Source organism: Photinus pyralis, unplaced genomic scaffold (assembly GCF_008802855.1).
Source record: "Photinus pyralis isolate 1611_PpyrPB1 unplaced genomic scaffold, Ppyr1.3 Ppyr1.4_unclustered_Scaffold352, whole genome shotgun sequence".
NCBI lineage: Eukaryota > Metazoa > Arthropoda > Insecta > Coleoptera > Lampyridae > Photinus > Photinus pyralis.
The window spans coordinates 1-14,594 of record NW_022171416.1 but is presented as its reverse complement, the minus strand read 5'-3'; the positions used below and the strand labels follow the sequence as shown (position 1 = coordinate 14,594).

The following is a 14,594-nucleotide window of genomic DNA, read 5'->3' as shown; positions in this document are numbered from 1 at the left end:
TTCGCCGTCGGACCATTTTTTTCCACCTCCTGTAACTGGGTGTTTATTTTTTCGCAGATCTCTTTAAGCACCGTATTTTCACCAATAGTTTCCACAGTCGGTGGATCGTGTATAAATTCGTGTAATATACTCTCGACGGCTCCACGTTCTGCGATTTCAAAGTCTATATGTTTGAAAATCGTTTTTGCCAGAGCCAATTGAGTTAAAAGATGTCCTCTAATAGCTCGTGCATAAGCATGACCCGTTAAAATTTTCTCAACTGACAAAGGAGCATAAATAACACTTAACAACTCCTTCAAGCCACTTCCCGCCATGATAAACCCGATGCAGCCAAGGAACGACATAAGAAGATGAAAACCTCCGAGTCTTACGACAATATTAGACAAATTTGAATCTCGACCCATTCCAGATACTATATCTCGTGCCTTCACGTATAGAGGTTGATCAAATGTGACAAAAGTTGTCTTCAAACCTAACTTCCGAGTTTCCTCAACAGCTTTGCATAACACGGTGTAAATAGTATCGTAATGAGTCGGTGGTGAATTCACGAAAGGCAAACAAAGTACTTTAGTTTGCTCAAATTTTTGTCTGGCAGTTAAAACCTCCATAAACCCCCTCCATCCAGGGATGTTTGCAATGTCGAAGAACTTTCCACACATCCAAAGTACATCGGACGTTGACAGCGTTTGCATATTTTCTCCCAACGATTCCAAGCACGGTAGGGCCTCAATCATAATATTTTTCAGTCCTCTTCCATTGAGATTTTCAAATGCTTTCAATGACAGAATACCTCGTTTTTCTATACTTTGGTCTTTTGGTGCCACCATGATTTTCGCAATTGGCTTGGCTGGAACAATTGCGGTAGCTGGCGTCAAGCACTCAATCCCGCCCATACTATGGAATGTATCCAGGCCATCCAGTGTACTAATGTTAAAATCGGCATTATCGAATACGAATTGACAAAATGCTCCTGGTGTAATTTGTAACTCAGGTTGGAGAGTTGTTGATGCTTCAAAAAGTTGTGCTTCGTTGTACGATGCACTGAAGCCCAAATTTGATAGTAGAGTTAACAAATTTTTGGACCCGAATTTCCGGTATAAAAATATTGCGAGGCTAATTGTCAGAGGCGACAAGAAGGACCGTGGTCTGGTCGCCGATATAATGGCATGGCCTATAGCACAGCATTTCCGTTCCAGTGGTTGAATCTCACATTTTCTACCTTTTGTAATAACATTTTTCAGGAGGACATCAAGAGACTCTGGAATGCAGTTATTCACGTCTTTTAAAAAATTATCGCTGGGAGGATATACTGAAGTGTCATAAACCTGTGTTCTTATGTCCTCCCGAATTATCGCTGCAGCTGATTCAATTATTCGGAGCCGTTCCTCCCTGTTGTCCATTTTTTTCTGTTTGTACCAGTGATCTGACAAAATTTTATAACCGGTATTTCGGAAACAAACAATGCCAATTTTTTTTTTATTTTTCGTAATAATAATATCGTCCCCGTACTTTTCTTCAAGTTTCTTTTTAATTGTGCGTTCGTCAGGGACGTACCCTTCGAGTAAGCCCAATAATTCAGGCAATGAAAATTGGCACTCATCGCTATTTTCAATAAAATCATAAATTACCTCCATTGCAGACTGTACATCGTCGACTAGTGGACGTCCACTTTTTCTGCCTGTTGCTGATTTCTTAAAGAAGTTAATGGAGCATCTTTCATGGTAAATCGCTTCAACCGCGACCAAGTCCAAAGCACTTTCTAGCCGTTGAATTACTTCTAAACCCCATTTGTCATTTCGTTTCCTACCGGCTTGAAGTACGCTTTCTTTCACCAATAAACTGCAAACACTGTGCACTTTCGTACGTTTATGGGCATGCTTCTTTTTCTCACTCTCATAAAAGTTTGAATCGATTGATTTTGCACAGTAAAAACAGGCATTTTTAAATTGAAAACTTTGAGTAGATGACCTGAGCTTAGATTTTTTCGGTGAACTAGCACGTTCTGCTTCAGCGGTACTTTGTCTTTTTAATGCAGCAATAATGCTCTTTTCACGAGTGTATTCTTTTCTGCACCAAATAGGCACAGTCACTGGATGCAATCCTTCCAATTTTTCTTTTTTATTGTCTCCTCTCCTGTCACTGGCGTTTTTTAAAGTGGCGAGTCCTTTATCTTTAACATTCACTGTCTCCCTAATACAAAGGCTTTTCTCACAAATAAAACAATTTACGTCACTTGCCATGCTTTTATAAACTGAACTGACACGCAGAGAATTTGTACAGTTATATCACACAAACTTTTCTCACTAGTGAGAGCGAACAACTGTCACTAGTGGCTCGGCCTACTTCTTAAAAACAATAAAACGGACCTTAAAAACGCGTTCTGATGTATTTAACGTCACATTACATCTAAAGTATTGCAAATACATAAAAATGTTAAAATTATTTTTTATAGGGAATTTTGTAAACTATATTTTTTATCTAAACTATTTGTTCGTATTGGTAATAGTTGCCGAGATATGGTAAAAAAACTGAAAAAGTGTATCTTTTTTTCAAGATGGCGGCTCGAGCGCAACAGATTTTGACGGGGACTTTTAGTATGTTCAATAGAAAGCCCTAATAAACGTGTATACCAAAATTCAGATCTTTACCGATTAATGTTTTTATTTGTCCAAAATTGCGCTAATTTGACTGGACTACATACCCTAACCGGTTAAGCGATTTAGAACCTTTGTTTGGACTGTCGGCAACGTACATGTCGGATGTAATCAATACCGTTACACGTCACATTTATGATACACATAACCATCTTTTAACAAACTTGGGCAGTTTAAATTGGTTATCGTATGCCAAGTTGACTGAATATAGCCAAGTATGATACAGATTATAACCTGTGAAGATTTATTCCTTACATTGTTTTAGGCAGTATTGAATAAAAATGCTCCTTTAAGAAACTGTTGGGGTTTCATTGATGGAACTGCACGTCCAATTTGTCGCCCCACAAATCTCCAACAAGAGTATTTTTCAGGTCACAAAAGAAACCACTGTGTTAAATACCAGGCTGTGGTGAGCCCTGATGGGATGGTTTGTAGTTTAATGGGTGCTTACGAAGGAAGACGTCATGATGCAGGAATATTTAGACAGTCAAGACTCTATGAACAATTAGAACAATATTGTGTATTCCCAAATGGACAATTTGTGCTATATGAAGATCCAGCCTATTCTATAAGAGAATTATTAATTGCACCCTACCGTAATCGGAATTTGAATGAAGAGCAACAAAATTTTAATAGACGCATGAGTGCAGTACGACAAGCTGTAGAATGGTCATTTGGCAAGGTAGTCAGAGAGTTTGCTTTTCTTGATTTTAAAAAGAATCAAAAACTGTTACTGCAGGATTTGCAAAAAATGTATGCAGTAGGAACAATTTTAAGTAACTGCCAAACATGTACATATGGCAATCAAATTTCTGAATATTTTGGAATGGTTCCCCCTACATTACAACAATACCTAAATAATTATTAATCGAGTTATTAATTATGTTTAAGTATGACCTGTTTCATATTTTCATGTATATTAAAATTGCAATACATTGATGTAGTTTATAATTATGATTTTTTAGATAAAAGGTTTAAAATAATATATATACACTCTTGTTGTTTGTTAAATAATTCAGATGTTTGATTTTGCTGCTCATTTTCAACCTGTAGTCGCTGTAGACGTTCTTCTCTTTGCAAAGCAAACTTATTCTCTTCTAGTGCTAATTTTCTTTCTTCCAAATTCATCTTTCTTTCGTCTAATTGTAGCTGTTTTTCTTTCAACTCCCTTTCCTTATCCCATTTCTGTTGTAGAAGAAGTAGACTATCCGAAATTTTACGAGATTTTCGTTTATGTAATGGCTCTAGAAGTAGTTGTTTAATACAATTAACAAATGTTACCAAATCCAAGTACCAAGTATATTTGATGTTGGAGTTGATGTTCCGCTGATTTGTTCGTCATATGGATTTCTCTGTACGTTATTTGTTTCATTTTCCATTACTTCATCTTCAACAATAGTATATGTAACTACAATTACAAGTGTAAGGCAATGTATATTTTTGTGTTCTACATTCCACCTTCTGCATTACATGCCGCAATTGTTGCTGCCGCATCACGCACAAGTGACCTTTGCTGTTTGGACGAGCTGGAGCTGGGATTAAGAGTCTTTGTATTTGTTTTGCACTGGAATTCTCGCCTCAACTCCGTAATTTCTGTCAACAATCTGACCTTTTCATCGTACTCCTCTTCCGTGCCTGATCTATAACACTTAGGTACAGAGACCACATTTTTTGTACACGTTTGGCATACCTACTTTTTTAAATTAGCAGCATCTTCTTTCATAAAAAGTTTCAATAAATATTCCAGATGATCCTTTACACCACGTAATGTAAAGGATTTTCCAGAGACTTCTATTAAAGTTTGATGCACCCTATCCCAACCTGAAGAATCTTCGTATGGATTTTCTACCAAAACACTCTGTAAGAGTCATCTGCACTTGTGAATCTTAACCGCGTTTTATTTGCCATTTTTTGAATCTTGCAAGAGAAATAACACGTAAATGTGCACTTAACCTCACTAAAGTAAAAATATCGTACCGGTAAACAAACCCGCTATTCGTACGAAAATACCGTGCTCCGCTAACGTAATAGCGTTACGCTATTATCTGCGCAAGCGTATTTTTGCTAAAATAGCGTTAGCGTTTAGCGGAAAGGTTGCGACAACTCTCTAATAGGGAGTTTTCGTGGCTTTTACGCTAAACTTACGGTAACGTTAAATATCACGTGACCAAATACGGTATTGAAAATAACGGCCGTCTTGAAAAGAGAGTTATCGTGATCTGCGCCTCCCTTAAACGATAAAACTGTCAGCGCCATCTTCACATTTAACAGGTAAACATGGAAACATAACCTTAAACGAGTGTAAACAAAAGCAATATTTTGAAAACGTTTCACTTTGAAGTATGGAAGAACTACTGGAAATTGCAGTGTTAGGTGACATGGATGTAAACGATATAGCAGATGCTCTACTGATTGGAGAATTAGAAACTCCTCGACGTAATAAAAGAATTCGAGCTGAACAATACGGACGGTTGAACTTGGACGAGTTAACTCCAGAAGAAATTCAATTGTACTTTCGGTTTAATCGGAGACAATTATTGGAGCTAACTGAGGCATTAAGAATTCCTAACGAAATAAGAACTGATACTGGGCATGTCACTACCAGTAAGCCTTCTGCTGCAGTTTTTAGTATTGTTATTAATTTTTTTTTAATTATTAGGTTTGGAAGGATTGTGCATATGTCTACGACGATTAGCTTATCCTAATAGGCTATCTGATTTAGAGCCATTGTTTGGTTTATCAAGTCCATATTTGTCAGATATAGCAAATACAGTTACTGATCATATTTTTACCAATTTTTCCCATTTACTGTCAAATTTGGATAATTTAATGTGGTTAAACTACAACAAGTTGCAACAATATAGCCAGGTAACATGGCATTATTATTCGTGTGTAGAAAAATCTATAAATTGCTTTATTTTAGGCTATTGCACGTAAAAACGCACCACTCATAAACTGTTGGGGTTTTATTGACGGCACTGCGCGTCCGGTATGTCGACCAACGCTCCAGCAACAACAATATTTTTCTGGACACAAAAGAGTTCATTGTGTTAAATATCAATCAGTGGTCAGTCCAGATGGAATAATTTGCAGTCTCATAGGTGCATATGAGGGACGTCGGCATGATGCTGGGATTTTAAGAGAGTCAAACCTGTATAACCAGTTAGAACGGCGATGTAAATTTCCAAATGGAGAAAATTTTGTTCTATATGGAGACCCTGCATATGCAATAAGAGAACTGCTAATTTCTCCATATCGAAATAGAAGACTCACTGATGAGCAACAACAGTTTAACACCCGAATGAGTTCAGTCAGACAGGCGGTAGAATGGGGATTTGGAAAGATAATAGCGGAATTTGCTTTTTTAGATTTCAAAAAAAATCAGAAGTTATTATTGCAAGACATAAAAAAAATGTATATAACTGCTACAATATTAACAAATTGTCATACCTGCCTTAACGGCAGTCAAACATCTGAATACTTCAATATTGTGCCTCCCACACTGCGTGAATATTTAGGTCAATAATTAACACATATGTATACCAAAGTGTTTATTGCAAAATATGTAAATTATAATTAATTAATGTGCGTGTGTAATCATGATTTTTTTGTGTTAGATAGTTTAATAAACCACATAGCAGTGTTGCTGTTGTTGCATTAATATCGTATGATTTTTTCTTTCTGTAATTTCGGCATCTAATTGGATTTTTCGTTCTTCTTTTTCCGCTTCAAGTTTCTGTACCTCCACAGCTAATTTCTTTTCCTCCAATGCAAGACGACGTTCTTCTAAGTTTAATTGTTTTTGTTTCAATTCATATTCCTGGTATGTTCTTTTGTTCAAAAATTCTAAACAGCCCTTGATCTTATCTTCCCTCTTTATTCTTTTGTGAGAGGGTTCTAAATGATACGGTATTGTATTAGTAATGTGACAAATATTGAATTAAATAACACCTACCCAATAGTGTTGGAGTTGAAGATCCCGATGAAACTTCTGCATTATCGTTTGACCCTGATGCAGAACTCCCAACATCCCCCACTAGAGTCTTATTGTATCTTGTCTCATTTACTAGCGTACCATCTTCTAGTAAAATGTATGTAACTGTAACAGTTTTGTCCAAATTACAATTACTGTAAATTTACTCACTGCTTTCTTGTGCTGCTTTCTCTCGCACTTCGATTCCGCATTTTTTTGATGTGGATTGATCTGCTTTGCTCTTTGATTTGACCTGCGGTTGGTTTGAAGTAGCTTTACTCGTGAATTCTCTCCTTAAATCATGTAATTCTTGTAACAACCTTTCCTTCTCTTCGTACTCCTCTTCAGTTCCTGATCTGCGACAATATAAAAAATTTAGAGAATGCTTTCAGTATGTATTAATAGAAATTGTACAAGGAAACTTACTTTTTGATGTTGGCTTTATCCTCCTGTATAAATAATTTCAACAAGTATTCCAAATGGTCTTTTAATGCTCGAAGCGTAAAGGGTTTTCCAGTATTGGTAACAACGGTTTCATGGATTACACCCCACCGTAAAATATCTTCAAACGGATTTTCTGCAGCTACTGCACGTAGTAAATCCAAATCATCAGTTGTTGTAAAGCGTAGTCTTCCGTTTTTACTACACATTTTGTTAAAAAATTCTCCATGCACGGCACAACTTCGTATAATAAATTTGTATGTATACAAACACACAACCTCAAACTATGACGTCACACAAAATACCGTATGATCTTTACGAGTCCCGGTAAATGAGTTCAAATAACGTAGTCCGCTAAATATTTAGCGTTACCGTATCTTATGCTCATGCGTAGTAGCGCAAAAATAGCGTTAGCGTTTACCGTAAAAGCCACGAAAACTCATTTTCCTACACGTTAATAGCCAGATATAATTTAGTATCATATCTAAATAGAAATAAATTTCATACTGGTGTTTATTGTTAGTTAGCGGTGTCTGATGCACATAATTTGGCTTTTAAATAAGTCAATAAAAAAAACTTTAAAAGTTTCACACATTTTTCTATAGACTGTTGTTATTAACGACTTGTTCGTTTTTTGAAAATAAGTATTGTAACGTGATTTATAAATTTAAGGGTTCGATTTATTATCAATATTTATTAAACAAAACTAAAACACTATAAAATCCGTGCCTACAATTTTATATCGGTCTTATATGGTTCTCGTTGACGGCTGATCGATATGCCATAAGGAACAGGTGGAGGTACTGGTCCCAATTTTTCTGATGTTCTGCCACGACTTTTGAAAGATATTTACCCATCGTTCGATTCATTCTCTCACCATTCCATCTGACTGAGGATGCAAAGGTGTTGTTCTGGTTTTATTGGCTCCTACCAATCGACAAACATCTTGGAACAAAGCCGATTCAAAGTTCCTTCCTTGGTCTGAATGGATTTCTATAGGAACACCAAAACGTGTAAAGAACTCCTTTACCAACACTTCTGCAACTGTTGCTGCCTCTTGGTTTGGAATGGCGTAAGCTTCAGTCCACTTTGTGAAATAATCCATAGCGACTAGGATATATTTATTTCCGCCATCTGTCTCGGGAAACGGTCCTGCGATATCGATAGCAACTCGTTCCATCGGACTACCAACGTTATACTGCCTCATGGGTGCCTTCTTCTTGGAAACTGGTCCGTTTCCAGTAGCACATAACTCACATTTTTGACACCATCGCCGGACATCTTCTTTACGGTTGACCCAATAGAATCGCTCACGTACCCTTTGCAACGTTTTCGTAATACCAAAGTGTCCTCCGGAAGCGCCGTCATGCAATTTTCGCAATACTTCCGACACTTTGCTTCTAGGTACTACTAATTGCAGCGTCGATTCGGTGCCATCTTCACTTTCAAGGGTCCTATACAACAGGTTGTCTTTCAGAGTCAGGCTATTCCATTGGCCCCAATAACTCTTTACTTCAGGACTTGTGGCACTAATGTCTTGCCAGTCTGGTCTTTGTCCGTGGCGCATCCAATTCAGAACAGTTTTTATACTTGGGTCGTTTTCTTGGGCCGTTTTGATTTCGCTTGGCTTCCACTCCTCACTCTCTACAGTTGTTCGTCGCAGATGGCCAATCTTGTCTTCTATTTTAGAACAATGTGTGGAGTTGTCCTTGCACGGTCTTCTTGACAAAGCTTCTGCATTATTGTGAACTTTTCCAGACGACGAAATGTTTACAGTGAAGATCGGGGCTTTGTTTCTGCAGGTCGACGATAGCCCCTTCCTGTCGACCTTTCTTAGTTTTCCGACTGCTGCAATGGTTTTTGGCAGTTGCGGCGAACGTGTCCAATCTCGCCGTGGTTCACGTTTCTTTGCCAGTGACTGTATTGCTTTATTGATCTTTTCTTCCATTACTTTACTGACCTTTTCTTCCACTTCTTTACTGAGCTTTTCTTCAAAACTTTCAGAGCCACCTTCCTCTTCGATGGTTCTTACCCGGCTGTCACTGCGAGGTTCCACCATACGTACTCGCGCACTTTCATGACTAGCTTTCTTGGCGGCTTCGAATTCTAACGCATGGGCCAAAGCTTTCTCAATTTTGTCGTGCCTAGCCAGTCTCAAAGCCTGCTGGGCATCTCCATCACGAACGGCATCGATAAATGTTTGTACAGCCAGTTGATCAAGAAAGCTCTCCGGTGCCGTAGGGTATGCCATTCGAATCAGTCTAGCGATGTCCGCTTCAAGTTCCTGCAAACTTTCTCCAGGTTTCTGCATTCGGTTCTTGACTTGGGCATAGTAAACTTGCTGAAGATGTTTATCGCCATATCGCATTTCGAGTCGCGCTACTATTTGTTGGAAGTTCTGTTGATCCTCGGGGATGGTCCGCAACACATCCAGAGCATCTCCTCTCAGAGCAAGAATCAGGGCTGTAGTTTTGTCTTGAAGAGTCCATTTATTTGCCGCAGCCGCTGCTTCAAACTGTCGAACGTACGTGGTCCAAGGAATCTTACCATCAAAAGTAGGTGGCTTTACTCGGGCTTGCTGAACGTCGCCTTCTACTCTTGTATTTGTTTCTGTGGCACTACTAGTACGCTCTTTCGTAGTCAGTCGCAAGAATTGCTCGCGCAGCTCTTCATACTTGTGCTCAATCTCGACGAATGTTGCTTTAAATGTTTTGGAAACTTCCGTAATTCTATCTTCAACTTTTTCTTCAATTGATTTAGAGACTTCTTCGATAATCTTTCTAGAATTTTCTTCCAACTTCTCGAACTTCTCTTGAATATTTCTAGAATTTTCTTCATTAATCTTTCTAGAATTTTCTTCCACTTCTCGAACTTCTCTTGAATATTTCTAGAATTTTCTTCCATCGAATCTTTCTAGAATTTTCTTCCAACTTCTCGAACTTCTCTTGAATATTTCTAGAATTTTCTTCATTAATCTTTCTAGAATTTTCTTCCATTTTCTCGAACTTCTCTTCAAAATTTCTAGAATTTTCTTCCAACTTCTCTTGAATATTTCTAGAATTTTCTTGGGTGCTTTTCATTTCTTGTTGCAACACCTGTTGGCCATTTTGGATTTGCTGGAGCAAATTGAGCATCGTTTCTTCCATTTTAGCGGCAGCAGATCTTGTTACAGGCATACACAAGCACAAGCACAAGCACTTAATTTAATCTTACTTTTAATTAATTTAATTAATCCCACTTCTGACACCAATGTAACGTTATTTATAAATTCGGGTTCGATTTATATCAATATTTATTAAACAAAACTAAAACACTATAAAATCCGTACAATTTATATCGATTATTTATATCACACTTCGAAATTTATATCAGCTTTTCGCGCTCGATGTTTACGTACTCGTTCGGTAGTAGACTGCCGCGATGTTCGGTCCGCAACCATTTATACACGCAAGCAATGTAAGTCCAGTACATTCTCGAATGTTCCTACTATCGCGCGCGTAGAAAATTCCAGAGCGCCAAAGGCGACGTCATGTCTGGAGCATTTCCGTTACAGTATTCAATTCAACAAATTTTGGAAGGATCCATTGTAAAAAATAAAAAAATAACTTAGTTTCGCTGTCATTTAACCTATTGGCTATGGTTTCAGATGCTAGCAGTCTGTGTCCAATCCACTGTTGGGTAAAATATAATTTTAATGGCTCCCACTGCTCAATAACTCTGTTGACTACCATGAGCAAAGAAAGCCACCTGGTCTGCGAAGGTCGCAAAATTTTATGGGGCTCTATATTACAAATTTCTTGAAATTCTTGAAACTGAGCCTGTCGTTTGCTACTGTGTTTAAAAAAATTAAAAATGTCTCTAGCTAAATCTTCACAGTATCGCGGCAGAACTTTACATGCTTCACTAGCACATAAATGTAGTGAATGGCATACACATTTTTGTATAACTATACCAGGAAAATTTATTTCTAGTCGAGTCACGACAGAATTTTTTGAGCCGAACATTGTATTGCACCCATCCGAACCAAAGCCTATAATATGATCTAAAGGTAACCTAGACGATGTAAAGACATTCATAAGCTTATTTTATATTACCTCAGCCGTAGCACCGGTATTTGCTTCATCAGCATTTTTACTAGAAAAACACTGGACTAAACTAAAAAAACGTGTTGTAACTCTGTTCAACTTTAAAGAAAAGTATCTCACACAAACACACATATTCTTTACTGTACCTATGTCTGTAGACTCATCAATCAAAAAACTAAATCTTGTCTTTCTTAGTTCTTCAGTGAGCTCATCAAAGCAGCATTGTCCCAAAACATTTTTTACCACGCCGGTACACTTGGTTCGTGCCATTTGAATTTCCTTAGCGATTCGAGAATCTGGAAAGATGTTCTTCATAAGGGGCACTAGATGATCGCAAAGTTTCATAGGTAAATTGTGCTCGGCAATAAAAGCAGCTACTTTAATTTCTGCTCGCGTCACTTCATCCTGCGCTTCATTTTGTGACTCACAAGCTATACCTTCCCCTTCGCTGTCACTACTTGTAGAATTACAGATATTAATATCTAAAGGCCGTTTGACATTTATGTAAATTTTGTAACAAATTTACATGCAAATTGTGTGCAAAAATTTACAATAGTGGCAAACATAAATTCTTGTATTAAATTTGTAAAAATATTTTAGTTGTGAAATATATAGAACTTGTTCTACATTCTGTGTAAATCGACGCGTAAATCTGCGCAGACTGCTAATTGCATTCGTTATGTTTTGACGCCTTTTCTGACATTTACTGGAAGAAAAGAAGAGGTTAGTTTGTGTCTTTGTGAATTTCTTTAGTACAACCAAAGATATTAATACTACTAGTATTATCTTTGGTACAACCACGACAGACGGTTCGTTATAAACTATTTTCGTGTTGTGTGATAAAAATGTCGTGGTCAAACAGAGAAGTTAGGGTATTAATTGAAGAAGTGCAAAAATATCCCTGCCTCTACCTAGTGAAATCGGCTAATTATAAAAATAAACACGCACGTAACGAAGCATTAGCTTCAATTGTTAAGGCACTTTTGCCATTACGACCCGGAGTTTGCGAAAATGACATAAAAGCCAAATTCAACGGCATTAAAAGTAACTTTTTTAGTGAACATCGCAAAGTTTTAGCCTCTCAGAAGAGTGGTGCCGGCTCAGATGATGTAAGTTCTCCATTCCTTTACCCATGGATGTCTAATTGATTAATTTGTTACAGGTATACAAACCCACATTGTGGTATTACGATCTTCTTGTGTTTCTATTAGAACACTATGAAACACGATCCGCATATGACTCATTAGGAGAAGCATCACAAACTCAAACGCAGAATGAAACCATCACAGAAAGTCTAGAGGAGGAAGTGATGGTGATGCTTTCTTCTCTTATCGTTAGAAAAATACTAAACATCTGTATTACAGGAAGAAGACACAGTATATATGTTAGATACCGAAACTGGAATGCTAATCCCAGAATCTAATATTAGTGAGATTGATAGGGAACAACCACCGATACTCAACACACCCAAGACAAATTGCAACAGCAATCGCAAAAGGAAGAAGACCAGCAATGAAGATAATTCACAATTTTTTATGGAATCAACTAAAGCTCTTCAAAATTTAACGGCGGCCATGCAGTCAAAACAGAGTGATAAGTTGCTAGGTGACAAAAACCAAATTTTGGCTAATTACATCGTTTCAAAACTAGCAAAAATTCACGAGGAAATTAAAGAAGAAATAGAAATGAAAATTGTAAATATTTTATTTGAGGGGATACAACGGTCAAACAATTTGTAGTTATAAGCACTAATATGAATAACCTACTTTCATTTCATTTAATTAAATGTTTATAAATTATGTGTTTTAACAGAATCCTCCTGCCATGCAACTGCGCCTTCCGGAGAATTAAAATACATTTTATAATTATTTCTAATGTCCCTTGCACTATTACTAGAGTTATTTGATCCTTGTCTACACAATGTCTCTAAATATAATGGTACACTGGTTTCTTCAGTAAAAATATTTCCATTATTATATACGGGATCATTTTCATGGCATAAATAATTATGAAGGACCACACACGCATGTGTTATAATTTGAACTTTGTTAACGCAGAGGTTAATTGGATTTAGCAGCACTCTAAAACGGTTGGCTAACATTCCAAAGCTATTTTCGATCATGCGTCGCTCTACTTAATCTGTAGTTAAAGATTCTGGTGTCATGGCAAAGGCCTCGTTGTGGATAGGGCTTCATCAAGTTGATTAATAACGGAAAAGCATCGTCTGCTACAATAACATATGGTGCTGTATTGCGAGTACCTGGTAAAAAATCAGGTGGAGGTATATTAAGACTATTATTATTCAACGCCCTTGCTAATGAACTACGATGAAAGATGCCACCATCACTAACTCTTCCATTTACACCAAGATTTACATATGTAAACCTGTACTTTGCATCACATAACGCTAACAAAACAATGCTGTGTGTCCCCTTATAATTATAATAATAAGCTCCATCAGAGATAGGAGGCCTAAAGTTAATGTGTCTGCCATCTAGGGCACCTATACAGTGTGGGAAATTCCACAGATCATAGAATTCCTGGGCAATTTTCTTCCACTCTTCTTCAGTATCTGGAGTCTAGAATGTAGAAATTTTTATACTAGTTACTATGATTTATTTCTTACCTTTAGATATTTTGGTGACAAATGTTGTATAATTGCAGTGCATACCAAAGGAACAAATCTGGAGATGGTGCTTTCATGAACTCTAGTGCTGTACATTAATGATCTATAGCTCTCTCCCGTTGCAAGAAATCGCAGTGTTATTTGCAACCTAAAAGAAAATATAGCTAGTAATAATATCAAGTTAGGTAGGCATGCTTGTAGTTACTTGTCTGTGGTGGAGATAGGTTCTCTCATGAATGTAACTTCTTTTCTTATGTCCTCATCAAGCAAATTTAATAAGAAATTAAACTGATGTACAGATAATCGTAAAAAGTTTTTGTATGAATTGGGATCTTCTGATCTTAGTTCTTGATTTAGCATGTTCACCACACCTCTACCTCGAATTCTACGATGTATCCATTCACGACACCATCTTCGTGAACGCCTTTTTTCTTTATTTAATAGCATTACACCAGCACGTGTAAGCATGCAGACAACGATGGCTGAACACACACATTCTATATCATCTTCATCCATAACAAATTCTCGTTAAACCGATAAAATTAAACTACAAATTCATTAGTTTTACAAAAATGTAACCAGTCTATCTGAATAATATTATGATATGAAATGAAATATAATCAGCTGTTCAAAAGTTTGAAGTACGCAATCGCAGTTTTTAAATAATTTACGTATGTTGCAAACATCTACATTCCATGCAAAATTTGTTAGCAATTTTGTTAGCAATTTTAAACGCTTTCCACGTTTGTAAATTTTTGATAAAATTCGGATGTAAATTTGTTACAAAATTTACATAAATGTCAAACGGCCTTAAG

At 37.0% G+C, this 14,594-nt stretch overlaps 4 protein-coding genes across 5 annotated transcripts; 1 reads left to right on the top strand and 3 right to left on the bottom strand.

The window, feature by feature from the left end:
• Positions 1–6,248: 6,248 nt before the first annotated feature.
• Positions 6,249–7,298, bottom strand: LOC116182097. Of its 2 annotated transcripts, none has more exons than XM_031502600.1 (4): positions 7,054–7,298; positions 6,799–6,983; positions 6,610–6,753; positions 6,249–6,551 (listed from the first exon to the last, which is right to left on the bottom strand). In XM_031502600.1, the coding sequence occupies exons 1-4, from the start codon at positions 7,275–7,277 to the stop codon at positions 6,277–6,279; spliced, it is 828 nt and encodes a 275-aa protein (XP_031358460.1). In that variant the 5' UTR covers positions 7,278–7,298; the 3' UTR covers positions 6,249–6,276. The 2 variants fall into 2 exon arrangements, with proteins under 2 accessions (XP_031358460.1, XP_031358461.1); XM_031502601.1 differs by having other exon boundaries at positions 6,610–6,735.
• Positions 7,299–10,717: 3,419 nt separating this feature from the next.
• Positions 10,718–11,498, bottom strand: LOC116182101. The gene is made up of 4 exons (XM_031502604.1): positions 11,163–11,498; positions 11,071–11,098; positions 10,816–11,014; positions 10,718–10,739 (listed from the first exon to the last, which is right to left on the bottom strand). Exons 1-4 carry the CDS (start codon positions 11,496–11,498, stop codon positions 10,718–10,720), a joined length of 585 nt encoding a protein of 194 aa, XP_031358464.1.
• Positions 11,499–11,968: 470 nt separating this feature from the next.
• Positions 11,969–12,892, top strand: LOC116182099. The gene is made up of 3 exons (XM_031502603.1): positions 11,969–12,262; positions 12,316–12,465; positions 12,518–12,892. Exons 1-3 carry the CDS (start codon positions 11,999–12,001, stop codon positions 12,890–12,892), a joined length of 789 nt encoding a protein of 262 aa, XP_031358463.1. The 5' UTR covers positions 11,969–11,998.
• Positions 12,893–13,171: 279 nt separating this feature from the next.
• On the bottom strand, positions 13,172–14,396 carry LOC116182098 (putative nuclease HARBI1). The gene is made up of 3 exons (XM_031502602.1): positions 13,985–14,396; positions 13,780–13,927; positions 13,172–13,732 (listed from the first exon to the last, which is right to left on the bottom strand). The coding sequence occupies exons 1-3, from the start codon at positions 14,293–14,295 to the stop codon at positions 13,262–13,264; spliced, it is 930 nt and encodes a 309-aa protein (XP_031358462.1). The 5' UTR covers positions 14,296–14,396; the 3' UTR covers positions 13,172–13,261.
• Positions 14,397–14,594: the final 198 nt, after the last annotated feature.